Raw genomic sequence first — 27,105 nt, 5'->3', positions numbered from 1 at the left:
TACGATCAGATTACTCGAAACAATGCCATGATACAATGAACTGACCTGAAGCAGTAGAAGATGGCAACGACTACGGTTCGATAACGTAGGGAAAGCGGACACAACTCGGCACCCAAGGCATTCGTGGCTAGTGACTGATCAAGCCTACTAGGTGGAGATATATATCGTTACGGTGGGGTGACTCTGGATTAGCCCCAGATTCCTATAGCGTGCAGAGTTATAAGAGAACACCATCATTGGGCACCCAGTGCCCGCAGGAGGTACACAGAATCGGGCCCTTGTAAAATGGGGTTGTCCGACAAGAAGCCATATATATACTGGAAACTCCGACTATATTGCAGGAGTGGTAGTAATCGATCTAGCTAAACATATTATCTATAGACATCGGGTGGACAGGTTTGAAGTTGCCGTGTTTTCTTTTGTTTTTCTTTCCCTTTCCTTTCGCCGTGACCGTGTCATTTTTGATATTGGCCCCAATTGGAAGTTAGACTCTCGAATCCAACCTTAGTTGTCCCATCGACCAAAGGCCAAATAGCCATCTGGCCGGATCAGCATCTCTCGGACTCCACACATATACAGGCTCGTCCTCTCTTCATCATCTGGCATGTCAACAACATCCACCACCGTCGTCCAGTCCTCGAATGCCGGAGGAGGTCGGACTTCAACGCTATGCTTCCCAGGAAGGTGCAGCTGGATCCAATTTCCGTCCTCGGTATAATCACGGAGTTCAGTCAGCACCCCATCAGGTAGTCTGATCTTGACATTCAATGCACGCCTTCCCTGAATGTTCTTGGGTAGGGCCTGCCATCCGTTGGGAAGTATCATGTCGAGCAACTTAGGGTAGGTGACTGAAAACCCGCTAATTTCCCTGGCCAAAGCCTTGTTAGCCTCTGGTACACACAAAAGCTTCTCCATCGCGTCGCGGACCGCCCATTCTGGGCCCGAAGAGGCAAAGAATAAGAGTGACTGTGAAGTGGTGTTTTGAACCACCGCTTTGGCAATCGGCCGCCGTTCTTCTTCGTACGTATCGAGCAACGAAACCGGGGCGGACTTGGAGATGACTGCCGCAATCTTCCATCCTAGATTCAGAGCTTCTTGGAGGCCGACATTTAAACCTTGGCCGCCGGCTGGGAGGTGTTTATGGCATGCATCTCCGACAATGAAAACACGACCTTGGCGATATCTTGTCGCTAGCCGTTGTTCATTACTGAAACGCTTCAGCATACAAGGGTTCGAAAGATTATAGTCAACTCCGGTGATTTTGTGCAGGCTCTGATTCATCTCGTCGAGAGTCACTTCAACTGACTCCGGAACTGTGCCGCGATCACTCGCGAACACATTGAGCCTGGTCCTTCCGCTGGGGACCTTCAGGTCAGCAGCGATAACTAATCCGTGCTCATTGTGAACAATGTAAGGATTCGGCATGGCCGCGCCCAGTGTCGCTTCACCACTCATGACTGTATTGACAGGTGCATTGCCCGTGAACTCAATGTCGGCGAGTCTGCGGATCGTGCTGCGAACACCGTCTGCACCGACAAGGTACTTCGCGCTGGCGATGAACGGCCGGTTGTCGGTGTAGGCACCCTTCACCATGACAGCAGGCCCAGATTGGTTGACTGAATCGACCTGGACACCCTGGATGATCACTGCACCCAGCTCCACGGCTCGCTGGAATAATATCATCTCGGTTTTATACTGAGGCACGAGTAGCACGTGGTTCTGGTCCGTTTCACGGCCGAAAACACTGTAATCGAGACGAGTGTCCAGAACGCCGTAATGCCACCAATCGGTTTTTGGCCAGCTTGAACAAAAGAGTCCAGAAGGCCTCGACAGGCGAAGATTTCCAAAGTACGACCATGCATCACAAACGCACGTGTTTCAGCCACACCATCAGAATTCGTTCGTTTTTCGACCACCAGAACGGAGAGACCGGCAAGGCGTAGTTCACAGGCGAGAAAGAGTCCAACTGGACCAGCTCCCACGATCACCACGTCATGAGTATTGTTTGTCATCTTGAATCGGTAGGAGAGGAGAACAGGGTGTGGAATAGTTGAAGCGTTCAAAGCGATGCTGGATGATGTTCTTGCTTCCAAAACTTTGACAATCCGACGGCGTTCATCCAGCTTTATAGACGCCCAGACATCCGCCATGCCAAAAGTCATACATGTCTTGCCCTAACGAACAGTAGGTTTTCGCGGATGCCCTCGAGCCCGGAGTTACCTCATTCTGTACTTATTCCCGGTTTCATCTTGTCGTTTTCCTCAGCCAGGTATCGGGCTTTGGATGCTATCGGCAATCGAACATTTGATCTATATCGCCTCCTGCTATACTTCAGATACGCCACAAAGCTCGAAAAAGTATGACTAACTTGATCGGCTTTATATACCTTCTTCAGACACTCGGGCAACTAGCTCCGACAAGGTCGGCTTCAAGGGTCTCGGGGTGAAGACTCGAGGTGGGTTCTGCCCTAGTCGGGCCTAGATTGTGGCGCCACCCCACCCTAATCCCGAGCCATTTAGTCCGCCGTACCTGACCCCGTCGGAGCTAAAGCAGTCCATACAGTCCTGTGTTTATTAAAGGTGATAACAGAACACACTTGGGCCTATTCATTACCACACTTTACAGTAACCCGCTTGACCATTTGGCCGTCGACATGCAATCCGCAGAGCCCTCTCCGCGAATTGGTTCCATAAAGAACGCCATCGATGCATTCCGTAAGTGAACCCTATTTAGCTTTCCTTTGCGCGACTGACAATTCCCTCTTCCTTGGACTAATCTTGTTGCAGGGCAAGGGAAGTTCATAATCGTACTTGATGCGGCAGACCGTGAGAATGAGGGTGATTTGATTATTGCCGGCGAGTCGGTCACAGATGCGCAGATGGCGTTTTTGGTGCGTTATACAAGGTAAGAAAGTTCACGAAGCCCAAAGAATACATGTTTCCAGCCTACTGGTTCTATTCGACTAACCCCCGGTCATAGTGGCTTAGTTTGCGCTACTGTCACCCCTGAAATTGCCCGTCGTGCTGGTCTGCCTCAGATGGTAACCAATAACACCGATCCAAAGGGGACTGCCTACACAGTGTCGATTGATTCCAATGACCCTTCGATCACAACCGGTATATCAGCCCGGGATCGGGCTATGACCTGCCGTGCCCTCGCATCTGTCTCTGTCCGCGCAGATGACTTCCGAAGGCCAGGTCACATCATGCCTCTCCAGGCTAGAGAAGGCGGCGTGCGTGAGAGGATGGGCCATACGGAAGCTGCGATTGAATTTTGCCTTTTGACGGGGAAGCAGCCTGTGGGTATCCTTGCAGAATTGGTCAAGGATGGGGAGTCTATTGAAGGCGAGCCAAATATCCACGATAGTGGTATGATGAGGAGAGATGAATGCCTAGAGTTTGGAAAGCGATGGGGAATCACCGTGTGCACAATTCAAGACCTGGTGGCTTACCTCAACGAAGGGGGTATTGGGAACATTTAGTAGGTAGTCACGCTCGTGTTTACCAAATTGTATACTACTGTAATTATACGGGTCTGCTCCTCGGTATCTCTTTCAGAATCTTTCTCCGTTCACCAGCAATTAACTATATGCACGCCCATGGTCGGAGCCGCGGCTCAGGTGTTCGAGTCGCAAGCTGGCCCTTTTATGTGAAATATATCTCATGTGTTTTATGTACACATAAAGATATGAAAGAATGTTGGCTAATGGGGTTTCCCTATGAAACATTGATCAACAGGCACATCGTCAAGGAATCAAGAATTCCTTATGTTAACAGAAGGACGGAGCATTTATTAGCTCCTGGAGAATACAACTACTAGTAGTAGGCACTTTGAATGAGATGAAGTAGAGACTTAGAAATTAGAATAACGTACGAATCCAGGGATAATTTATATCGTCCACTTCAACTACCGTGTCAAACGTAGTAGAAAGGTGTCCATGTTTGTTGAGCAGGTCAAGGTGAAGTCTATGAAGGCAATTATATATCGCAGTAGCAAATGCTGATCGTCCTTTGAGGGCGCAGCGTACCACGCCCTTCGATCGTCTCGGACATGAATGAGGGCTGTTCGGAATTTAGCCCAATCAGGAAATTCCCGATGACGAGGCTCGGACTGACGGTCATGTGCTCTGTTGCAACAGAGTCAACAATGTGACCCCGCACTCTTAGTAAAAGAAGTTGCTCTAATGTTCAAATGTTCCAATGTGCTCATCACAGCCATGGCAAAAGCACCGGCAATTTACCCCAGCCTTGATGGCAAGACGGTCGTCATTTCAGGCGGCGCAGAAGGAATTGGGGCTGCCACTGTCGAGCTTTTTGCATTGCAAGGCAGCCAAGTCATTTTCTTAGACATCTCTGAAGATGCAGCGCAGAAGACCATCGCTCATGCTTCTTCACGTAATCAAGAAGCTGATGCACGCAGGGGTCCTTTGATCAAGGCTCCCATCTTCTACCCGTGCGACCTGACGGACCTCCCTGCGTTGCAGGCAACTGCAGCCAAGATTTTGGAAGAGCATGGACCAGTACATGTGTTGATCAACAACGCCGCAGCTACTGGCAGTGTCGCACGGCTTGATACTGAACATGTCACACCGGAAGCCTGGGACTTTAATATCAATACCAACCTGCGGCATGTATTCTTTCTTTCCCAGGCTTTTATTCCAGGGATGAAGGAGGCGGGGGCCGGTAGCATTGTCAACCTAGGATCCATCACCTGGCGCATTCCTGAAGCCGGCCAACCTGTGTATGCCGCGTGCAAAGCAGCAATCACAGGCCTCACGCGTGTACAGAGCAAGGAAGTCGGCGCCTCGAACATCCGAATCAACAGCGTCATGCCCGGAGCTATCGCGACAGAGAGGCAAAAGAGGGACGTTCTCACGCCTGAATATCGCGCCAAGGTCTTTCGGGGTCAGAGCTTGCAACGTGATCTGGTTCCCGAGGATGTTGCGAAGGTGATCGTTTTCCTGGCAAGTGATGAAGCCAGCGGAGTCACAGGAAGCACATATGTTGTTGATGGTGGTTGGGTTAGTGACCCTTGAGCTACTGAAGGAAGTGTAAAAGGCTGGCACCGACACATATACCTGAAGGAGTACCATTTTACTAGTCGAATTTTGTTGGAATTATAGTCATGTACAGTACAAAGAGGCAGATGCGGTCAACATTCAAACATAACTGACCACGGTCACTCTTTTGATGAAAATTGGAAAACGGCTATATTTCCATCAAATTGGATGATACTCAAATACGATTTTCAGATGACGAAATATTTATTCCTCGTTGAGTGTCCTGGGCTTTATGCTGAAACTTGTTGGCGATGGCTTTTCTGCCTTGGCTGAAGAGCGTGGCTAACAAGTTCGGCGATTGTAGCACTTCAAGTACTATTCCTTACCCCCGATGGATTATAGAATTCATAGGATAAGTGTGCGAGTGGCTGGCTTAGCCTATCTGATTATCCTAGTTGATTCTAAAGGCATTGAGTATCTCAGCAACGAAAATATATATCGTGCTTCTAGTCAACATACTTTGCGTGACTTACTATAAAAGGTTCTATGAGGAGTTCTGACACCGAACCTAAGAGATCAAACGTGCAGGTTGTTCATACAGCTCAGTAGACAGCTGGGATGGGGTCCAATCTTAATAGTGCTCGGCAGCTGTACACTAGGAGAGGGCGGAAGCTCTGAGTGCTGGGTGGGGCTTTGGGGCTTGCCGTTTTGCGCTTTGATTCCCCGGTTCGTGGGGCAATGAATTTGCGGGATTGACTTTAATGCAGGCAAAGAAGCCGGCAGTTTTGCTAGACGCAAGGATTTCCGAGGTTATATGGTTCCAATATGCCTACTCCGTTCTCTGTGTGGGGAGGCTCATACCGGCTACTCCGCAGGAACAGTTCTCCTCCGGGTTTGTGACAGGTTACTCCATATAGGGCATGGTTTGGGGGGTTCTACCAATCATTAATCATGTAGCCAGTCGCAGAGTCGAGATATACAATATGAGCTCTACCAAAAAGGATTGCTAAATGTATCTCAGACCCGAATTCTGCTATACTAGACATGGTACAGCCTACCCACTTATCTATCTCCCTTTGATTTTGTTTCTAACTGTCCGGTATACGTGTGTGGAGGAATGTAATAACCGGGCAGGATGTTCCATAAAGGCGTCTTAGGTAGTCGTGACTATATATAGTGGCTAGTGTGACAGCAGACGTTTTGCTGCAGGATAGAATTGCTATGTTGGTGAAGTAGGCGGGCGCCTTGAGGTTCCGGGTTCGGACTCAATGGCTCGGACGCGCATTTTAGGGTTTCTGGGCAGATTATAACTCTGGTAATGATGGGAAAAAAGAGCAAATGAGAGAGGGAGGAGTGGTGGTTAAAACTTGGCATATTTGATACCTGCTGTGATTGGGTGGGCACTTGAGCTGCCACTCGAGATATCTCGATAGATTCCTCACCGAAGGATGCTCTTCTTCTCGACTGCTTGAGCTACCGAAATAGTTGAGGCTGTATCCGTAGGCCCTCATGTAAAGGGTAGTGAGAAACGAGAGCCAATCGTAGCTTGGTAAGTGCTAAAAGAGATTACAGGAGATTCACCAATTTGATTTATCTGAACCGGACTCGATGGAAGGAACGGGGATCTGAGAGTACTTGGCGAACAGTAATCCACTTTAAGGGCCTAGGTGCGTTGTGTATGTAATCCAAGGGGCCTCTGACCCTACCCCGCAATGTCCATGACATTGAGCCTGCAGGGTTTGACTTTCAACTCCGAAAAGGATTGATCTGTTTGGGTCGTAGAAACATGCTGACCCTACTGTGGAGAACGTCAAGACCTCAATGCTTGGCACTGCTAATTTACCTTTGCACGCGTATTTCTATACCGGGCTTGCATCCCAGATATGCCGTGCGGGGTTCCCTTGGCGAGATCGTCAGGAAGAGCTAGGCCTGGGCAATGTATTGATTGGCACTAGAAGACTCGCAATACGGAGCCCCACAAATTCGGTTATCTACCCCGTGGGGTAAACCAGGTCGACTCGAACCAGAAGGCAGTACAAGCAAGCTCTTCGATTCTGGCAGCTACTATGTGTCCTAAGCCAAGCAACAATGAGGAGATATAACCGCGCAGCCGAGGGTACCTATGCAGGCGTTCAATACTATGGGGGGAAAGCAAGACTACTTGAAGCGCCGGCCAACATTAAAAGGAAAAGAAACTGGTGTTCTTTGACATAAAATCTGTGACAGGCGCCTGCATGTTTCTCTGCCAGAATGAACAACAAACACAACAAAGCAGAAGAGATTGAGGAAGCCGGTTCTTATCCGCTTCAAGCCTTAGGTTCAATCAATGACGGAGAGGCTGGTAGTCCGCAGTGGACAGATGAGGAGGAAAAGAAGCTGGTGTACGTACGTTACTGCTTCTGCTCATAGATGGACTAACAATCGCCCAGTCGAACGATTGACTGGCGCGTGTTCCCAATGCTATGCACCATCTTCGGGCTCTCACTATTAGACCGAACTAATATATCCTCTGCCTACATTGCTGGCCTCAAAGAGGACATTCACCTTTCGGAAGGGTGGGTTATACTGATGGCCCACACCATTGTTCAATCCTAACATTCACAGATCACGATATAACATCGCTCTGCTTGTCTTTTTCATTGGTAGGTTCAACACGCTTCTGTGGGTGGCCAGATACATCTAACTGAAGTCAGGATATGGGTTATTCGAACTCCCATCGAACCTCGTCATCCGCCGGATCGGCGCCAGGGTGTGGCTGAGCTTCCTGATTGTATCATGGGGCGCCTGCGTTCTCGGGATGGGTTTCGTTCAGAGCTGGCAGTCCTTGACCGTGTGCCGTGCGTTGCTCGGAATCTTCGAGGCTGGACGTATGATTCTATACCCAGTGATATCACCTTCATACATTAATATATGGCCCAGTCTTCCCCGGTGCAGTCTTCATCATCGCATCGTGGTACCGGCAGTATGAGACAGCGACGAGGGTCTCGCTTTTCTATATGGCCGCACTGATCGCCTCTGGATTCGGGCCGATCCTTGCTTACGTGTTTTCCTTGATTCGAGTTGGTGATGGAATATACAGACAGGGCTGGCGGTGGATTTTTATCATCGAGGGGATTGCGACCATTGTGGCCGGGATTGCTGCCGCGTTTTTCCTCGTGGAGTGTACGCTTTACCTGCCCCGCTGAGCCCGCTCAGAGTTAAGGCTGACAGAATAAAGTCCCTGATAAAGCACGTTGGTTGACGCCGCGACAGAAACAGATTGCGATCGCCCGGCTATCGGCTGATAAGCGGGAGAGAGAGTATAAACACCCCAGTCTTAAGGAGGCGATGGTAATGATTGGGGATTGGAAGATTATTGTCTAGTAATACACTCCCAGCCCTACCCCGTGCCTAGTCGACATACAATTATCTGAACTAATGGACCTAGTTCTATTCAGTACTTCATCGCCGCCTCGAGCGTCTACTCAATTGCCTACTTCAAGACCATCATTCTCCGAGAAGGATGGGCTTCAGCTACGCCCTGGCCCAAATCCTCTCATCACCACCGTATGTATTCGCTGTGATCATGTCTCTGGTTATGGCCTGGCTGTCCGATAAGTATAAAATCCGCTGGGCCATCCTCGTGGTCCAATCGCTGTCCGCAGTCGTTGGGCTCCTCATCACGCTGTACTGTAAACCACCAGGCGTTCGTTACTTTGGCCTGTTCATCGCCGTATTCGGGACGCAGGCGAATATACCAGGGACACTATCATATGGCCAAAGCCAGATCCCAACAGTGGAGAAACGCGGTGTGGTCGCGGCAGCTATGATATCTGTCGGTGCGGCTGGGGGCATTGCGGGGTCCACCATTTTTAGAACGCAGGATGCGCCTGTGAGTACCCTCCTGGGACTTTATTTCGTGCTCTTCTTTCCCGTGATGGTACTGATTTGTGTCTGTAGAGATATCTCCCTGGAATGTGGGCCACGATCGCGATGCAAATGCTATATACCGTTGTGACGTTGGTCTTTTCGTTTTACCTCAAGCGACAGAACCGCCTTGTGGACGAAAAGAAGCGAGGTGACCTGGAGGGCGTGTCCGGGTTTCGATATGCCCCTTGATTCGGGTTGGGACTATATTATGAAGCGTCAAAACACTGGGTTCCGTTTTATGGAACTTTAGTGACCGCACAAAATCAGTTTCCAGGCCCCAAGTTACCGTCAGTTCACACCCGCTCGGTCATACTTCGTGTCCTTCCTGTTGCCTTGTTGTAGTAGTTAGTTGACCCGTATTATTGTGTATTTAGTGCAGCGTAGTAGCTAGCTTTATGAATCAGGACTTAGTATTTTTGTGGCTGTGACCTCTACTCCGTATGCGATCTCCGGAATTCCCACTTCCAATAAAAACCTCAATTCTGGGCAGATCTCGTAGAATTTGGTGCATGTGCTTATTGAAGCGCATTAAAAGTAATATTTTTGACGTGCATCAGGGCTAAATGCCAACGCTTGTCGAAAAATAAATATCAAAAACGGACTTAAGAGATTTCTACAGCCAATCTATAGAAGACAAAAAGAACAAAGTTTCAACATAAAAAAAAGCCTACTCCCTCCCTGTCTTGTCCCACATGGCCACATCCGATCTCGAACGAGCGCATGCTTCCACAGCGCCATTATCTCATGCCTTGTGGAACAGTGGATAATTTGGTTCGCAGACAGTTCCTGGCGTGGGCAGTGTGCCATTCAGAAAGTATTGCTGGATATGACGGATTGTGCAGTTTGACGGTTGAGCGATAGATGTGTGCTATATAGATATGTTAGAATCACAATTGAAACAGCATAACACTTAAGGAACGTACCCCGTAGCTGTTCTGCTGTAACACAACACTACCCTCTAGTCCTGCGCTGACATTCCGAGCGGACACGAGAGGTGTGGCAGGATCATAGGTATTGCCAATCAATAAAACTGGGTTCTTGGTTTTCACATGGAAGTTGCCACTATATCGCTCTTTGGCCTCGCCTCCCCAGCGTATACACTGCATGGCGGTGGTAGATGCGACATCCCCGAACCACTTTATTGATTGTAGACTTTTGTTGATAAGAGGGGTAACATCGGATAGACTTGTGGCTCGTGTAGATTTGTCGCCGCATTTAATGCCAGCCAAAGCTTCGGAAAATCCTGGAGAAGAGTTCGATGAGTCCCCCGAGCCAGCACCCATGTCTGTGAGGTTCCCAGTCATTAGACCATCAAGTAGAGCGGCGAGCTGAGCCCATTGGCCTGGCCAGTAGAGAGTTGAGAAAATCTGGCTTTTGATGGTTGAGTAGTCGATAATAGACTGGCCAATTTGAATAGGCTGGTATTTGACGGTTTCCAAGAAATGGGACAGAGTTCTACCAAGGCTAGCAGCAGTCGTATTTCCACGAGCCAAGGGGCAGTTGTTGGGCGAATCGACACAGCCGGACAAGAAGCCCTCAAACGCTTTTCCGGCGTCGGTGAACATCTCAAAATCTCTGTATATCCCTGTTAACCACCCATTATAAACATATCACCTGAAGAAATTACTCACAGTCCATGGTAGTACTCATGAGGGTTCTGCACCCCATCCAAGATTACCTTGTCCATGCGATCTGGGAACATAGAAGCGACCGTTGCGCCCAGAACGGTTCCGTAGGAAATACCTGGTGATGATCAGCTGATTGCATCTAGTACAACTATCGAGTCTGAAGCATTCGTACCCCAGTATCGCAACTTTCCATCTTCGCCAAGAGCATCCACAATCTGCATCATATCTCTCGCCACGAATGCAGTACCGACAAGAGTGGCATTATCCTTTAGACGACCAAGGCAGGTGTCTGAGAAAACCTTCCCAGATGTCCATAGTCTTCCCAAGGCTGTATCGGAAGAATTGACCAGCTCCTGGTGAAGAGTCAACTGACTAACTGTTCTCTCGATGGCGTTATCATAGCAAGAGAAGTTGAGAGTATTGCCAGTGCCTCTATATATCTTCATCAGCCCACTGCAGCCCGAAACGTGATCTGTGTCGCTTACCTTGGATCAAAGCTTATCATGTCATGGTAGCCACCGGTCATCCTGTGGAAACTAGTGAGCATTGTCTGTGAGATAATATTTGGAAAAGCCATGCTTACGGCTGCATCACGTCCGCGATTGAAGCCAGATTTTGCAGGCCATCGCCGCCCGGACCACCGAAATTAAATAGAATGCTTCCTCTGGATGGTTTGTTCACGGCAGCAACTCTGATAAGGTCAAGACTAAGTGTCGCTGTCGAGTCCTTGTCTGTATAGTCCAGTGGAACGTCCAGCTTGCTGCATTCTATGGGGAGGGTGCCATTGAAACCACAAGGGCCCCATTTGAGCTTTGGCGATCGTGCCTCGGAGTTCCGGGCAGGAATAGCGCTGGCATAAGCCGTAGCGAGTAATGAGAGTGGAAATATAACTTGAGATAAGAGCATATCGAATGATGGTGATGGGATTTAATACCAGTATGGTGAGATGGGAGGTGCCTGTTTATATATTCAACCACGTCTGATCAAATAAGTTACGACATGATTCTCAGTGATGCCAGCACCAGAAATGGCCCCAACCATGGCTCGTAATCGTAGCCATTCAAAGGACTCTATCCACATTCATCACATCGTAGATTGATGTCCTGGTTGCCTGACCCAGAAAGGTACGTAGGCCAAGTATTCTGCAAAGGGTATGGCAAGGCTGGGCTGAATATCGTTTCATGGATATACTAGACAAGTCAGAAGAAAACTACCAAATGTGGTATAGTGAGAAAATTAAAAAAAATAAGGATCATCGCTCCTCGAAGATTCGAAGCTGTTGGGAGCGCCAGGTAGAACCAAAAGCGGTTAGCGCGTCTGTAGCACAGCCCTCGGCCATCACCGACAGTTGCTTTGCTCGAAGCAATAGGCTCCACGTTGTTCTCTTGGCTGTGGCCCAGCGCATGGCAGGCTCACGTCGAGTTCTTGGGCGAAAGTTTCTGGTGTATTTTACTGCGGCCAAAACGCCATTGAAGAACCTATGTCGGTATGAGTAGTTCATCGGTGCGCTCAGTTTTATAGACTTTATTCGCAATTTGGGTACATATCGAGGTCAGAATGGCAATCTGCCCGTGATTTCTAAGATATTCCATGGAGAGTCACTGTCTATATATAATACACTTTACCACGCAGAATGGCCAAGGGCCATCAACGACGTCGAACGTTAACATCGATAACCACCGGCTTATACAGCCAATACGATGTGGTCTACATCTCCTCGTCACACCCAAGTTCGAACGCAAAAGACTTTAGAAGCTCCGGGATGGCCTTGTAAATCTCGCACATTGATATCTAAACATGGGTTCTTCAGTAAGATCTCCCCCGGATAGATCGTACTAAGAGACGGAACGGAACTCACATTCTTCCCAAGACAAGTCCTAGCCCCCATCCCGAACTGCATAATATGCCGATCCATCCTACTGGCATTCCCGTCAATCCACCTCTCGGGTCGAAACCGATCCGCGTCTTCTCCGAAAATAGTTTTGCTGAAATGCATAACCCCCGGGTTCACCCCGATCCGCGCATTTCCGGGGATATAGTGCTCGCCAATCATGCAACCAGATGATGGCGCGTGACGGGGGAACGACACGCCAGTGATTGGGTGCATACGAATTCCTTCTTTAATGCAGGCGGCTAGGTAGGGAAGTTTAACGGCCTCATTGTAGGAAATACGCGGCGTGCTGAGTTGGTTGCACTTGGCGGCATCAATTTCGGCGGTCAGCTTTGCATATACGCGGGGGGTGCGAAAGATGTGATAGAGAATGCCAGAGAGCGTGAGAGCTGTTGTTTCGCTTCCGGCAAAGCTGCGTATATATCTGTCAGCATGGAAGCATTAGTGGGTTGAGGGAGCCTACAATGCACCAAACGACTCCATCTTGACATCATCAAGCACGAAATCAAGTTCCTCGCCTCTTTTGTGCGAGATTTCGAGCAGCTTGCTTAGGATGTCTTGTCGTTGAGATTCAGACTCCGAATCACTCTGCAGAGTAGCGAGGTGGTCTTTGAGCATTTTATTTGTCGCGTCAGTCAGATTTTCTAGGGCTCCCAGCGCTCGTCGGACCTTTGGGAACAAGAATCCGGTCAGCATGAATAGACCCCGGACGTAGGTGGGCATATTGGCGGCCAGGAACTGAACAGGGACCAAATCCTCCGTTGCATCTATGTACCCGAGGTGGTCACCGCCGGCTTGGAGGAAGCCGAACATTTTGCTGAAGTATAGCTCACCGATCACGTCGTATGCGTACCTATACACTTGTCAGCATTTAATTCTGAAGAGGTGGGAGTGACTACATTCGAGTCCATATCCACAAATCGAAAGACTTTTTGTTGTCCGCCATCTCCCCTAGCTTCTCAAGCCAAATGTCAATGCACTTTTCAATGTACTTTTCCGATTGGAGAATGCTTGTCATTGTGTAAACATGGCTGACGATGCGACGGCGCTCCCCGTGTTGCTTTCCGCCTTCTGACGAGAAGTGATCTGGGAATCGTGCTGCTTTTATCAGTTTTCTCTCTGCATAAGACTGGGCTCTGGCGTACCCCAGGGTGGTCTGAAAGCCAAATAGAAGTCGGTCTAGTTCGTTGGTCAGTGAAATTGTGCTCTGAACGAGGGCCATACCTTTGTTGTGAGAGATTTGGTTCCGTAGAGCGTTTGGATTGCCTCCGGGTCACTGGTGACCAGCTCGTTGGGGGCGATACGAACGACAGGTCCTATACTTCATAAGCATGGGTGAACTGCATCTGAGAAGAGACTCAAACCATATTTCGCATGTAGCTTCATCTGCCTCTTCTCAGCATTTCCAGGAAGCACATGAAGAAGCGTCCACACTCTCGTGATCGACGCCCAGAATGGTCCAGGAAACTTGGCGAGAGGGTGGAACCATCGTGTATAGATGATCCAAACGGCCCAATACGTAACAATCCCGACGAGGATGCCCTGGGCCAACACAGACCTATCTGGAAGTCTCAACAAGTCCATTGTTGGACTGATTACAATTCCACCGCTGTGTAGTGGCCGGAGAAAGACCCCTGCGGGCGCACAGCCCTCTTAATATAACGATTAACTAGTGCGGCAGACTTCGATGCGTATCTAGCGCTAGTCATGGTCGGCGCTCCAGCTCCACAGTCCAGGTCCAAAGAATTGACTAAAGGACGAACCAGTTAGCTTTGATTACAATCCAAGTCGGATTCAAATCAACGGTAAACTACCGTCTTGCACCGGCCCGGCACAGACAGAGTTAGTGCCACACTAAACAGTAGTCCTAGTCGGTTCGTGATATCTTATTCGAGGCCTGAGATTACTCCGCAGCGGCATGAGCTAACTAGAGCAGTGAAATTGTGCCAAGGAGATAGTCCAGAGGCAAGATCTGGACAAGCAAATGGGTGAAAAATTTTAAGAGGTGATGTCCTCCAGGCCTTCCCGAATCCGTGCTGGGCCACGCTTTTTATTTAACATGATATGGACTAGCTGTATGAACATCTGAGCTGTCGCTCTACTTGTAATTAGGGTTGCTTGTCAGCAAATGCCTCCATGCGCGGTAAGCCGAATTCACTCAAACCTGGTGGTATGAGCTAATATTATCCAGGCGACATGCATAGAGACAGGGCGCAATGGCTCATATTGTTCGCCCGTTGACATTCAGTGTGTTTGCGCAGATACAGTGCTGCAGTAGAATATGAGCAGTTGAATTATGATGACGTGTACAGTTAAAGAAGCATTGAGTATGTGCCTCTCGTAGAGCTCACTTTCTTCTCTGACTTGCATAGCCTCACACAATGAGTCTAACACAATGTGCGGGATTGAACCTCGCGATATTTCTCATATCACGACAACCGTTACAGGTGTTTTTATGGGTCTCGCGATACTGGTTACCTTCATGCGGTGATCTGAGTCACATGATCACTTTGGGCCGGAGGATGCCTTCGCCATCTTAGCCTTGGTATGCCTCTTCAGAAACACTAGTGAAAGAGTGAAGACTGAGGAAATGATAGATCTTTACCGTTCCAATGGGAGCACTCGAATAGCCAAGTATATTGGATTTCTTCTCTCGGGCTTGATTCAATGCTAATCTGACCAGTGGCAAAGGATGGCTATGGGAAACACATCTGGACCCTCCCCTTTGACAACATTACGCGCATTTTGAAGTTCACCTGGCTCGTACAACTGCTCTACATCCCTGCCCTAGCCACAACCAAAATGGCATTCCTATGTCTGTATCTCCGCATCTCCCCAAGTAGAGGCATCCGGCGAGCAACCTGGTTGCTCATAGCTATCAACGCCCTGTGCCTTTTGATCTATGCCTTTACAACTGCATTTAACTGTCTCCCCGTATCATATATCGGACAAAATGGCACGGGGAAACAGAATGTTCATGTCTCAATTTAATGCCCTTGGCATCGCGAATGCGACCAGCAATATTGCGTTCGACCGGGCAGTTATTGGGCTTCCGCTGCACAAGATAGCCGGTCTTTCTGTAAGCTTGTCACGGAAGATCATGTTGTTGTCCATGTTTGGGCTAGGATTCTTGTAGATGTACCTTTCGTCTCCAAAGCCCACTGATTGCTAACCTATATAGTGTAACAGTCGTCAGCATCCTCCGACTCAGAGTCGTGATCACCTACGCAACAAGCACAAGCGCTACATGTACATCCCCCCTTCTCCAACAGCAAAGTTCATCTTAACTAACATCTACCCCGCAGACGGCACAGTTCCCACCTCCTACTGGTCCATAATCGAACGCTTCAGCGGCATAGTCTGCATCAACCTACCTTCCACGCGTCGTCTCTACCGCAAAGTCACTCACCTCTGTTTCGGTACCCCTCAGACGGGGCAGGAGGAGGGCTATCAGAACGTCACGCCGGGCTACTCATCTGCGTCTAAGAAAAGGAAGCTGCCGATGGAACTCTTGATTTTGAAAACGGCTGAGACTGCGGTCCGGCGCGAGTAGATAGAGACGGAGACGGAGTCTTTGGTTCGAGTTTCCAAGAGCCGGTAGGGAGTTCATTTGATGTGTTGAACATGACTGGGTGATTTTGTTCTTCTGGGCTGGTTCAGTCTGCTGTCTGTGTTGCTTCTTTGGATTAGGTATACCATGCTACATTCGAACACGGGATGAATAACGCAAGGCCATGAAGTATACGGGGGACAGTGTTGAAATTGGTCATCTATCTTAGTTGGTAAGGAAGATTCTGTAAAGGACTACTAAGAATAGTACTATGTCGCTATGTTTAATCTTAAATTCCTTTTTGTAAGTCCGTATCGTGGTTATCGGATATCTCGTATAGGATGTTGTTCCATGCTACTAAATATATTATCAGCAGATAATGAATTATGGTATATAAGTGCTACTATTGTAAATATATTTGATGAGTTTAAAGTCAATATTGAAGGACTCATAGTCCTAGGATACGAAGACGTAAGAATGGCAATTGTGCTGGTAATCTTGGATTGAATAATTTTATTTAGTGCTTTGTTTTTTTGGTCGCGATTTGGCGCTGACTATATATTACCCTACGTACACTGTATGGCAATCGGCAATACATGTTTTCCAACAGATACAACATTTATGGTCTAAGCTGTCTATCATCCCCGAAATACTTGCTGTCTATACAAACAAAACATCCAAAACAATGGACGATACAAGATAAGATGAAAATAACTATTGATCATATCCCAGCATCTGCGCCAACGTGGTGCTATAATGAGCAGGCTTCCCACTCTCATCGGTAGGAACTCTCTGCGATGCAAACGCCAGAAAAACACCCTCCCAATGTCCATCCGGGAACCGGAAGAAGAGTCCACCATCTTCAAAAACACCGTTTTCAGACTGCGGTAGGTTTCCCTGGTTCAAATGAATGTCATGAATACCGTCGTCATATGGCTGACCAAAGATATACATGGTCGCTCTGTGACGAATTGCATCATTTAGGATGGGCTCCATCAGATCTAGCACATCATTCATTGGGCCGGGGATGTCATGAGGAAGCAGTCGACCTGCCTCCACGTCGACGAGACCCGGGGTGCGGAGATAGTCGATTCCTGGCACGGATCCGGTGTGGTGGTCGTGATTGTGAGATTTTATGGGGTGGAGGCCTGGATCGAGCTGCTCGAGATGACGAGCTACCGGGTTGTGCAGATCTCGATCCAGCCAAAAGACTAGTCGAGTATCTCTATTTGTGGATTTGACATTGATAGCTGCTTCATATTCTTTGTCCATATGCGAGCCGTCGGTGAAATGGAGGTAAATGTGGGGAGATCTGGAGTCCTGACGGGCAGTCTCAGCTCTGTATCTGGTGGGCTTGCCAACCCAGACGCCGTAATGGGGAATTGCCATGCTGACTGGTTTGAAGCTAGATGCGCAAGGAATAGACTTGCCCAGAAAGCGGGAGAGAGATGGCCAGTCCAAAACGTGGCGGACCGTTGACCATATTTATCCGCATCGCTCACTTAATCTCAGTACCGTGTCTACTGAAACAACCGGCATCGCCAGCGGTGAAGATCATCTCTGATCTACCATGAATTTAGGGGTATCGGCGCAGCTAAATGGGAAACAACTGAGGCGATTGGCTGTTTTGCCCCCGCTCTGGGCACTATTAAGCCGTGAGGGGCAAGGTAAACGACACCGCTGAATGCTATCAAAATCTATTACTTACCCGAATAGTCCTTGGGAATCGACGTTTTTTCACGGTTGAGATCACACGGAGTACTACTGCACGGGTTGAGCCTTGTGAGGCTGAGACATTGGCATCCAGTCCTCTGCCTCAGGCACCGACCGAGGCGAGAACTGGCCAGGTCACATGACCCAGCTGCTGCTTCGCTCCCATTGTTTACTATGATCACAGCAAAACTCCGCGCACTTCCTAAATTTGAAGCCATTCAACACACTACAAAGCCTGCATTTCGAGTCCTACCACATTCTGGACTAGGACCTAAGCCCCTTTAGGGATATAATATTTGACTGACCCAGAAGAGTACTAGTACTTCAATTGATACTTGGCGAACCATGGTCCTGTTCAACTAGGTTTTCAGCAAGAGGCCAAGCTCATCTCCCTGATATCAACCTTTTTGGACCCCATCCCCCACACATCAATCATCCCACCGAACGCCGCGTGGACCGGCTGATCCGTCGCAGTTGGACCCTCCAATCGCAGCACCAGCAAACACCGTTTCCCCCGCACATCTCCCTTCATGTCGACATTCCACAAAGGCAGCAACCAGGCATTCGCCAGAAGAGGATCCTCCGCCACAGTGACTGTCTGGGAAGACACGATCCGCAACCCATTCGAGTCCTGGCGATAGTGACGGAAATACGTGATATAGTCTTCTGAGACACGGAAGAGGCTCATTCTCTGACCGTCGCGTGCTTTTACACGGAGGTCCTCGGAGATGAAATCCTCGTCCGAGAAGTGGAGTGTTGGCTCCTTCTCAAGAGGCAATTCCGGGTCGGTATGTGATTCGACTAAGAAGAGACTGGCAGGTAGCAAGGCGCCATCCACGATGTCCGTCCACTGGAAGGGCCGTTTGACGGTCCCTGTCGCTCCCTCTTCGACTTGACACTCCAAAAATGGCAGAAAAAGCATCATCCATTGATACTTGGCCACGAGTGCGGAGAGAAACCTTCTCTTGATTTCTGGCATGGGGAAGTCGTAGCTGACTTCGATATCCTCCAGTTCCATTGCGCCAATCAACGCCCAACAGGAGTCCTGTATCATGCCGTACTTTCGGCTGTTCTTCCCACACAGAATAGATAGAGGACTAAAGGTGAAGAATCCGACCAGCCCGGCCTGAGCTAGAGTTTGTATTGATCGACGTAACCAAATAACCGACTCCGGTGATTTCGGCAGCAGATGCCCGAACTGACCGGCACCAGGTCTTGTAGTGTCCGGATCGTGACCTTCACTTTGTATAAAATAGGCCGAGGCTAGATTACGAGCTAGGACGGACACCGGGATTGACAGATCGCGAACGGTGGCCTGGCAGCCGTTGTAGAACCTGCTATCGGAGAAGGTATTCCCATGTCCATCAATCAGAACAGTGCTCCCTAGAAGGACGCCTTCCTGTAATGTCCAACCAGACTTCAACCAGTGCTCGTCCATTTGAGCAGTTCGAAGCCATTTCTCAACTCTCTCTGTATAATCCTGAACAAGCTTTGGTTCCTGGTAACCAGGTCGTGACATCTCCAGGAGCAGCAGGTCTTTCATTGCAGTATCCTCGTCCCATGAAGTCGAATGGAGCCAGACGATACTTTTAGCCGCGTTTTTGTAAATGTGCCTGGGAATGATTAGACTACGCACGCTGTGTAAAAAGACTCTTCTCGTTTCGCTCCAAGTAGGTGAAGCCAAACAAGGGCCAACCATAAAGCCAGGATTGTCTACTTACAATTGTTTTCCGATCTCCTCTCCTTTGGCCTTGAATAGCTCAGGGTCAAGCTGGTGCTTCAAACCCTGAGGAACACACATCCAATCCCACCAAACATACCGAGTTCCAATCTTCTCCATCACCTGTCTTGCCCTCACCAGGGGCCATTTTGACGTAGTAGGTACCGTCCACACAACCCCCTCGGGCGTATCCGATGCTGGTTTATCCCACTGCGCAATATACCCCCAGGTATAAGACACCACGCCGTAGCCTTCGTGGTCAAGGATCTCCCTGGGAACTTCCGTATATGGCTGGATTCTCCATTCCTGCAGGTTCAGCAGCCAACGTGGGGTCTTGGGGTCGTTGGGGGGTACGTTGATCCTGCCCATGTTGAGGATGATATCGATCTTGGAGAATGCGGTGGAATTGTGGGCTGTGTTGAATGGACGGTTCAGCTGGCTTTTATCGACGACATTCAGGCGCATATGGATGGTCTAATGAAACGCTCGGGGTCGAACGAAGGAGGGGCAATGACTGCACCAGTCCTTTCCAACCAGATCCAGAGAGGATCGCTGCTCACCGACTTTGCAGGCTTAGCTGAAGTCTGCCATTCTCCGCTGCAGGTCTTTCCCCGATTTGTGTGGAGGGGGCCATGACCCCCCACTGGAGCCCAAAATGCTAGCGAGGGTATGGAGGCGGCTACGAACTGATGTCAGCCTGCATGAGATGGACGCTGAGCTGTTCAGGGCTACAGTGGCATTACGCGAGACAACGCCTGATATGTGGTGCTGAAGAAAGTATGCGACGGCCCCGAATGGGCAGTTATTTCGGGACTATTGATTATGGCTACGAGGTATACCAATGAATAGCAACATTGTAGACTAAAGGCAAAGCTTCAACCCTCACTAGTCGACGAATGTAGTTGCTTCCCTCTTGCTAGTCAAGTCTATTATCTCCAGCGATCATGAGCAACCACCGCTTCAAGATTGCTCGCCTGCGGCCTTGACTATTTTCGAGCCAATTTGTTCGTACAGATCGATAGCACTCCTTCCGGGTGCCCATTGCGCCTCAATGTACACCGGTTTATTATTCCATCGAGCTTCAACTTTGAAAGTCAGTGGCTTCTTCTTCGCAAATACCTCGGTAGAACCAGTTACAACAATGCGTTTCACAGTGGGGGTGCCCTGCTCCAGAACGTGAACATATGCTCGCGCCAATTTCGTGGTTTTGTCGATGCCTGTTCGGACCTCTTGAAGCTTTTCCTTAATGTTCTGGATCTGAGCCGTGACACTTTCATGGTCTTGGAGCTTAGCCTTGTATGCATCCTCGAAAGGCCTCGTTTTGAGCTCGCCTCGAAGCTCCTCAATCTCCTTTTGTAACTTCTTCTCCTCCTTGGTGATCCGGCCTTTGTTCTTTTCGAGCTCCTGGCGGGCTCGCCGGAGCTTCCCCTCTATTTCTTTGCTTATTTCTTCGAGATTTTGGATGGCCGCAATCTCCCTGTTGAGTGTCTCTCTCTTATCCGTTTCCAGTACCCCGATGGCCGTGTAAAGCTGGCCATTCATGATATGGTGTAGGGCTCTGGCGTGTTTCTCAATCTGCCCTGTTGCTTCGGTGAGACCTTTCTCAATATCAATCCATAACTTATCGCTGAAGATCCACTCTGCTGCATGAAGGATCTCAGCTTCGGCAGCCTTTTTGGCGTGAATCCACTCCAGGTCGACCTTTTCTTTCGCGGCTCGCCCATTCTAAGAGGCAGGTTGATTAGCAATTTGTGGCTACTGAGTACCAAGGCGCCCTGTCTTACCCAGTATGTGGTTTCACCCCACTTCCACTTCTTCCATGCCTTCGACGCTTCGGCTTCGCATTTCGTGACCTCCTCCCACTTGCGCTTCTCCTTCGCTGTGGACAGACAATGGTGAGTACTTCTCGGGATTATACGCATCGTGAAATGAAGGGTAAATTAACTTACCCTCCCACGATGCCCAGTTGGCATCGGCCGCCTCTTTACTTCTCAATGCATCACCGAAAGACGCTTCTTTTTCTTTTTCTAGTCTCTGCCTTTCCATTTCCCATTCTTTTTGTTTCACACGCTCTGCTTCTTCCTCGCGCTGGTATTCAAGTCTTTTGTCACGTATCTTGTCATCGAATTCGCGCTCCGTCTTTTCTTTCTGAGCTTTTAACTTCTTGATCTCGCTCTTGTTATTGTTCTGCTCTTCCTCAGCTTGTTCGACGGCGAGCTGCAGCTTTTTGAGCTTCTGTTGTAACTTCTTCCTCTGCTGACTATCTTCGTCGATCTTCGCCTTCCGCTCCCGTACCTCCTTTTCCACGTCTTCCTTCAAACGTTGCAGATCCGTCTCCATTGTGTTGAGCTCAGAATCCTTCTGATCAATCTGTTTCTGGAGCTCTTTCTCGGCATTCTCAAGCTTTTCCGATGCCATCTTGCCAAGGGTAGCAATGGCCTGGTCGATTGCTTCAAAGATCGCTCCGATTACCTCGGGCCGGATCTCCGCCTCGAAGTTCAGAACCAGTCCGTCCAAGGATTGAGAGTCAGGAACGATCGTGTTCGCCTTCAGATGGAGGAGTATATGCTCGGTAAACTGGATCGAGACATCGGCCTCTAGGCGTTTCTCCGCCAGATACGCATCAATCAAGATACTCAGTTTGAAGTCATCAAAATGGATTGCCCCGTCTATCAGGACTTTTTGTTTGTCGCCTGTCATTTCGATATCCAGCGTTGCCCGTTCGCCCTCGGTCCTGGCTGATTGAACTTTAAGGCCACCGATGTTGAAATTATCGATGGCCCCCTTTATCATAACTCCATCCTCGTGGATTTGACCATCAAACCCACCGTTCTTGCCGAAAAACTCCACCTTGCCCATGACATGTATTCCCCTTTCATAGCGGGTCCCAAGGGCCACGCCCCCAGTGGACATGTAGAATTTGACCTGACGGAAAATGAGGAAGTCCTCTCCTCCGTTCAGACTTTGTAGCGACACGATGTCCGTCATCTCTCCAGCCAGTTGAACAATCCTCGATATGTTGATTTCAGATATGTCGATGCAGATGACCTGCTCTTTTTTCAACCCGCCACTAAGGACCATACCGGCATGGAAGTCTTTTCCAACGTCAATTGCCCCGCGAATAGACAGTGTACTGATTCCTGTTAGGACGAACAATCCCGGAGTTTTCACCTGATGACTTACTCGGGCCCTATAACCCACACTGTGGCATATTTGATTCCAATGCCGACACCTAATTGCGATATCACCACCTTCTCGTTCACCCGGAATGGATTGATCCATTTGTCATTCTTATTCATATACCTGTTGGTATGTCAGTGCCAGAACGTCTCTGGACCTTGTTGCCCAGTGAAAGAACCTACAGCTCGCCACCCGCGCCTAACGCTGATGCTTTTATTTTGCCGGTAACTCTGATAGGCCTTTGGTCATCAAACAACAGGGTTAATGTGGTAGACAGTTCAAGTTCTCCTTCAGTCGCAAGAATTGTGGCGCCAAAATCCCCAAGTATGGCGTGCGGATCCAGTGGGACCTATGTATTCATCGTCAGGGAAGATTATTGCTATCACACATCCGCGTGGTACCCCTCTCACCTGTAGCGTCTTGGGCAGGTCAATGCTGATTTCAAGGCCTTCTGGTGTAAAGGCAATGATCAAAATCAGGCCATCAATTGGCTTATTTTTGTTGAGCTGTTCCAGGGCCTCAAAGCTCCGGATGGTCGCACATAGTTGTACACCTTTTCAGTCAGCCACGTCAGACCTTTGAAGGAAGACGATGCTATGGCTTACCTTTCCGGATAGGGTACTTGTAGGACTCGACGGTCTCGAGAACACCTGCATGTTCAGGATGTTCGTTGTCCTCATCATCCTTCTTGTCCTTCTTTTCCTCCGCATCTGCCTTTTTATCAGTCTTGTCAGTCTTGTCAGTCTTTCCGTTGCTCTTCTTATCCTTTGGTTGCACGTCGACTATCTTGTTATCCCTTTCTGTTTGCTTTCCATCCTTGCGTCCTTCTTCTTTCTTGTCTTCTTTCCCGTCGTCGTCTTCTTTTATCTCCCTGTCCTCTGACGATGCAATAAGCGCAATATTGTCTAGGTGTAGGTTCAACGGTGAGTCCTTGAGCTCCGGTACTAATTGTGATAATGTAAGATTTCCGACACTGCCAAAGGCAAGCCAGTCACGCTTCGCCTTGTCATTCTTCCGTGCGATATAAAGGCCGACAGATACTGTCACTTCATTGATTTTAACAACGCCGAGAATTGCAAATTCACTCTCTCGTTTTGCCTTCTTCTTCGTCCCCTTCTCATCGGACTCTTTAACGCCCTTCTTCGCATCCTCATCCGCCTTGGAGTCTACCCCAGCTTTGGTAATTGACGTTCCTTCACCCTGGTCGGGATTACCGCCTTTCCTCGCTGTACTGGGGGCCTCGCTGATTGATTTCTCGTCATTTAACTTGTCCTCTCCAAGCTTCTTGTTCTTTTTGCCGTGCTTAAACCCTATGAAAATGTGCATCCGTGCCTGCTGAATGGTGACAGGGGTGTCAGGAATCTGGTAGTCAGTCAGGGCTCCTGAAATAGTCAACCCATCGCGGCTGAGCTCAAGTAGAGCGTGCGCACTAGCTTTCCCATTGAAAGTGACGTGGCCCGCCAATAAAAGGGATCCTTTCCAGGTGTGCTCTTTTTCGATGACGTTATGAGATAGGTTGAGGTGGATCTTTTTAAAGGTGATCTCGTTGCCCTTAGCCTCTTCCGTTTCATCCTTCTTCTCTTCTTCCTTTCTCTTTGCATCATCCTTGACCTCTTGTGCAGTCTTTTCTTTATCTTCTTTTTTCTTTTCCTCTGGCACCTCTTGGCCCAGGATCTGGGCATGTATCTTCTTGAAGTCAGTGAGTGAGAGATCACCCACTTCAGCATCCACAAAGTTTTCTACTGTCTCGGTTGTTAGACATATATTATGAAGCTGGGAAAAGCCATGGGCCACTTACACTTGGAGAACTTGCCCTTGGCCTTGAAACTCCCCGCGCCGAGCTTCGCCTCGGCAGATAAGTCAAATGCCATTGTTTTCCCAAAATTCCCTTGCTCGAACGACCACCTCAGCTCGGCTTTTTTCAGCTACAACGGTTAGTACGGCAGATCCCAATCGAAATGGCGTTCTACCTACTGAGACATTTTTGACACCGTATATATCTTTCCACTCGTCACAATAAATGACCACGCTCCACACTCTCTTATGCCTACCATCCGAGTGCTTCTTCTCTTCGGGCTTCTGTGGCTTACTCTCTCCCTCTGTTGGTTTCTCCAAGGACTCCTCTCCACCAGCATCTTCTGTGCTGTCCGCAGAGAGAACTTCCTTAGCAACCGGCACGGAGTCTTCGTTTGCTTTATTGGTGTCACTGCCTGATTTTCCTGTTGTCTCCACCGTATCAACCTCTTTCTTAGAGTCATTCTCCTTCTTCTTCTTCTTCTTCTTCTCCTCCCCGCCACCCCCGTCCTCTTTCTTTTCTTCTTTCTTGTCTTTTTTTTCATCCTTCTCGACCTCAAAGTCTCTACCAATCCTAATATGTAAGTCTAATGGTGCGTTGGCATGAGGCATTTTGATGAACGACACAGTTCCGAAGAACCCAAAACCATAGTTATAGGACTTTTTCACTTTGTCCTTCTGGTCCTTGTTGTCTTTCTTGTCATCTTTGGATGGGCTCGTCTTGGAAGAATCCTCTTCCTTTTTTCGGCATCTGCATCATCTTGCTGTGGCGGACGGGGCTTAGTTACTGTGATTCCAACCGAAGGTAGACTGAGAAATGTCCTTACCAGACTATCCGTAGCTGCAGGTTCGACCTGGACCGTCGACGCCTTCTTTATCGTGACTTCAGACTTAGGCTCATCATCCTTCATTTTCGTTTGCTCATCGGTCGGCTTTTCCTCGGTAGCCTTGTCATCCTCATTGTTCTTGTCCGTGTTATTGCCATCCTTTCCTGTTTTCTGTCCCTTGGATTCCTTACTCGCCGCTTTTGTCGCTGTAAGCTCCAGACCTAGGGTTTTAAATTGCAGAATGTCTCAGGTTTGGCATCCAAAATCATCGAAATAACCTCGCAAGACAAAGTTTTCCACCTTAGGCCGCTTAGACCAGTCCCTAGTCTTCCCAAGTTCTGCACTAAGATGGATTTTTTGGGCGTCCTTTTCTCACCAAACATCTTCTGCAATGCATCTGTCACCCATTGTAGGCTACCTTTCAGCGACACATCAACCTCCAGTCGCAGGCCAGGTGGGAAAAAGTGGCCGCTTTTCTCTTCACAGTACGTGAACTCGAGATTCTCAATCGGTAGACTTTTAATCTCTTCACTCTCGAGGAATGGGAGGAGCGTCCCCAACGGCTTACCTAGCAAAGCCAAGCTTTGTGGGTTAATCTTTACCTTCTCGCGAGCCGGTTCCTTTTTCTCTTTATCTTTCTTGCCTGCCTTGTCCTTCTTGTCCTCCTTGCTCTCTTTTTCGTCTTTCTTTCCGGTCTTGTCACTGTCAGCCGTGATCTCCAGAGTGTCCTTACCTTCAGCTCGGGCCTTGGGCCCAGCTTCTTCCTCATCGCTCTCATTTGATTGATCCTCCCCTTCCTCCTTGCCTTTTTTGTCGCCTTCTTTCTTGTTTTTCTTTTTCTTCTTATCCTCCTTGGTTTCGGGACCTGAACGAGAGTGAGGGTTGAGCCTAGTGTTGTGGCATCTGGAACCCTTACCTTTGTACTTGTAAAGCTTCCCTTTCAACCCTTTAATGCCAAAAAGATTCTCAATATCCCCCGAAAGTACGTATCTATCCATCTCAGTCTTTGCAACTTTGCCTTTCTCTCCCTTGTCTTCCTTCTCTTTCTTCTCACCCTCCTTCTCAGTCGCTGTGCCATCGCCTTCCTTCTTCAACCCCTCCTTCACAGGGGCCTGTGTCTTCCGTTTAGCGGCCGTCTTACCCATATTTGCAAGAACAGAAGCAGCTGCAAGTCGCGAGATGTTATCACTAGCGCTGTCCCTCCTCGGCTCCTCCTGATCCTCCTCTTCATCCGGCATAAGCAAAACCGGAATACTCATAGCCCCGCCTTCCTCTGGATCTCGACCAACAACGGCCAGAAGCTCGGTCGTCTCCTGCCCGACCGCCGTGATGGGCAAAACGGGCAGATCCCCAAAGCCACCCTCCCTGTTCTCAGGGACGACTAAAGCGACATTCTTGACGACTGCGCCGCCGACAATTATCTCGCCCAGGGACCCTGGCCCAGAGTCGGTGGACAGGACATTCTTGGCCATCCGTCCCCAAGCCGTGGACTGTTCTTCATCGCTCTCAGAGTCCCCGTAGACAAGACCAGGAACATCCGTGGGTGCTTCAGCTTCGGGATTGTCGCGGAACCTCACCTGCGCGTTTCGGATGATCGATTCGAAGTGGTTGCTTAGAGGCTCGAACGCGATGTCCTCCACTTCTTGCTCAATCTCGCCTTCGGGGAGCTCCAGCCTCCCTGGCGCGAGATCAGACATGGTGACTTTGATTTATTCGAAATCCGTTTCTGGTTAGAATGACAATGGGATCTCCAGTATTCTTAATCACCAGACAGCCCGCTCTTCTTCCCAGTTGGAACGAAAGAGAAAAAAGTAAAATTTATGTGATTGACGCCTCTTATGTCTCATTGACCGGGCTGCCTCTCATCCTCATCGACTGATGGAGAGTCGCGTCG

At 49.1% G+C, this 27,105-nt stretch overlaps 10 protein-coding genes across 10 annotated transcripts; 4 read left to right on the top strand and 6 right to left on the bottom strand.

Annotated features, from left to right (window-relative positions):
• Positions 1-504: 504 nt before the first annotated feature.
• Positions 505-2,150, bottom strand: ANOM_002156 (monooxygenase; the record flags this gene model as incomplete). The annotated part of the gene is made up of 2 exons (XM_015547413.1): positions 505-1,695; positions 1,746-2,150. 2 exons carry the CDS (start codon positions 2,148-2,150, stop codon positions 505-507), a joined length of 1,596 nt encoding a protein of 531 aa, XP_015410157.1.
• A 503-nt stretch (positions 2,151-2,653) lies between these two features.
• Positions 2,654-3,481, top strand: ANOM_002155 (3,4-dihydroxy-2-butanone-4-phosphate synthase; the record flags this gene model as incomplete). Its single annotated transcript, XM_015547412.1, has 3 exons — positions 2,654-2,714; positions 2,787-2,904; positions 2,980-3,481. 3 exons carry the CDS (start codon positions 2,654-2,656, stop codon positions 3,479-3,481), a joined length of 681 nt encoding a protein of 226 aa, XP_015410158.1.
• Positions 3,482-4,216: 735 nt separating this feature from the next.
• ANOM_002154 (SDR family NAD(P)-dependent oxidoreductase) lies at positions 4,217-5,035 on the top strand (the record flags this gene model as incomplete). Its single annotated transcript, XM_015547411.1, has 1 exon — positions 4,217-5,035. The coding sequence occupies one exon, from the start codon at positions 4,217-4,219 to the stop codon at positions 5,033-5,035; it is 819 nt and encodes a 272-aa protein (XP_015410153.1).
• A 2,214-nt stretch (positions 5,036-7,249) lies between these two features.
• On the top strand, positions 7,250-9,097 carry ANOM_002153 (pantothenate transporter; the record flags this gene model as incomplete). Its single annotated transcript, XM_015547410.1, has 8 exons — positions 7,250-7,380; positions 7,429-7,554; positions 7,604-7,641; positions 7,693-7,866; positions 7,919-8,161; positions 8,217-8,329; positions 8,427-8,870; positions 8,939-9,097. The coding sequence occupies 8 exons, from the start codon at positions 7,250-7,252 to the stop codon at positions 9,095-9,097; spliced, it is 1,428 nt and encodes a 475-aa protein (XP_015410136.1).
• A 553-nt stretch (positions 9,098-9,650) lies between these two features.
• On the bottom strand, positions 9,651-11,442 carry ANOM_002152 (alpha/beta hydrolase; the record flags this gene model as incomplete). The annotated part of the gene is made up of 6 exons (XM_015547409.1): positions 9,651-9,776; positions 9,832-10,483; positions 10,540-10,651; positions 10,709-10,968; positions 11,022-11,063; positions 11,120-11,442. 6 exons carry the CDS (start codon positions 11,440-11,442, stop codon positions 9,651-9,653), a joined length of 1,515 nt encoding a protein of 504 aa, XP_015410137.1.
• Positions 11,443-12,243: 801 nt separating this feature from the next.
• ANOM_002151 (cytochrome P450) lies at positions 12,244-14,011 on the bottom strand (the record flags this gene model as incomplete). The annotated part of the gene is made up of 7 exons (XM_015547408.1): positions 12,244-12,327; positions 12,395-12,839; positions 12,891-13,280; positions 13,327-13,525; positions 13,573-13,606; positions 13,652-13,743; positions 13,792-14,011. The coding sequence occupies 7 exons, from the start codon at positions 14,009-14,011 to the stop codon at positions 12,244-12,246; spliced, it is 1,464 nt and encodes a 487-aa protein (XP_015410154.1).
• A 1,369-nt stretch (positions 14,012-15,380) lies between these two features.
• Positions 15,381-15,980, top strand: ANOM_002150 (uncharacterized protein; the record flags this gene model as incomplete). The annotated part of the gene is made up of 2 exons (XM_015547407.1): positions 15,381-15,506; positions 15,609-15,980. 2 exons carry the CDS (start codon positions 15,381-15,383, stop codon positions 15,978-15,980), a joined length of 498 nt encoding a protein of 165 aa, XP_015410155.1.
• A 711-nt stretch (positions 15,981-16,691) lies between these two features.
• Positions 16,692-17,366, bottom strand: ANOM_002149 (YukJ family protein; the record flags this gene model as incomplete). The annotated part of the gene is made up of 1 exon (XM_015547406.1): positions 16,692-17,366. The coding sequence occupies one exon, from the start codon at positions 17,364-17,366 to the stop codon at positions 16,692-16,694; it is 675 nt and encodes a 224-aa protein (XP_015410160.1).
• Positions 17,367-18,057: 691 nt separating this feature from the next.
• On the bottom strand, positions 18,058-19,875 carry ANOM_002148 (uncharacterized protein; the record flags this gene model as incomplete). The annotated part of the gene is made up of 2 exons (XM_015547405.1): positions 18,058-19,303; positions 19,412-19,875. 2 exons carry the CDS (start codon positions 19,873-19,875, stop codon positions 18,058-18,060), a joined length of 1,710 nt encoding a protein of 569 aa, XP_015410159.1.
• Positions 19,876-20,370: 495 nt separating this feature from the next.
• On the bottom strand, positions 20,371-26,908 carry ANOM_002147 (uncharacterized protein; the record flags this gene model as incomplete). Its single annotated transcript, XM_015547404.1, has 12 exons — positions 20,371-21,135; positions 21,195-21,289; positions 21,360-22,543; positions 22,594-22,713; positions 22,773-22,939; positions 23,001-23,143; positions 23,196-24,332; positions 24,389-24,515; positions 24,565-25,122; positions 25,212-25,432; positions 25,588-26,076; positions 26,128-26,908. 12 exons carry the CDS (start codon positions 26,906-26,908, stop codon positions 20,371-20,373), a joined length of 5,787 nt encoding a protein of 1,928 aa, XP_015410168.1.
• Positions 26,909-27,105: the final 197 nt, after the last annotated feature.

This window comes from Aspergillus nomiae (genome assembly GCF_001204775.2).
Source record: "Aspergillus nomiae NRRL 13137 chromosome Unknown contig00035, whole genome shotgun sequence".
Lineage (NCBI taxonomy): Eukaryota > Fungi > Ascomycota > Eurotiomycetes > Eurotiales > Aspergillaceae > Aspergillus > Aspergillus nomiae.
Note: the sequence above shows the minus strand (reverse complement) of the source record. Positions and strands in the feature narration are given on the sequence as shown.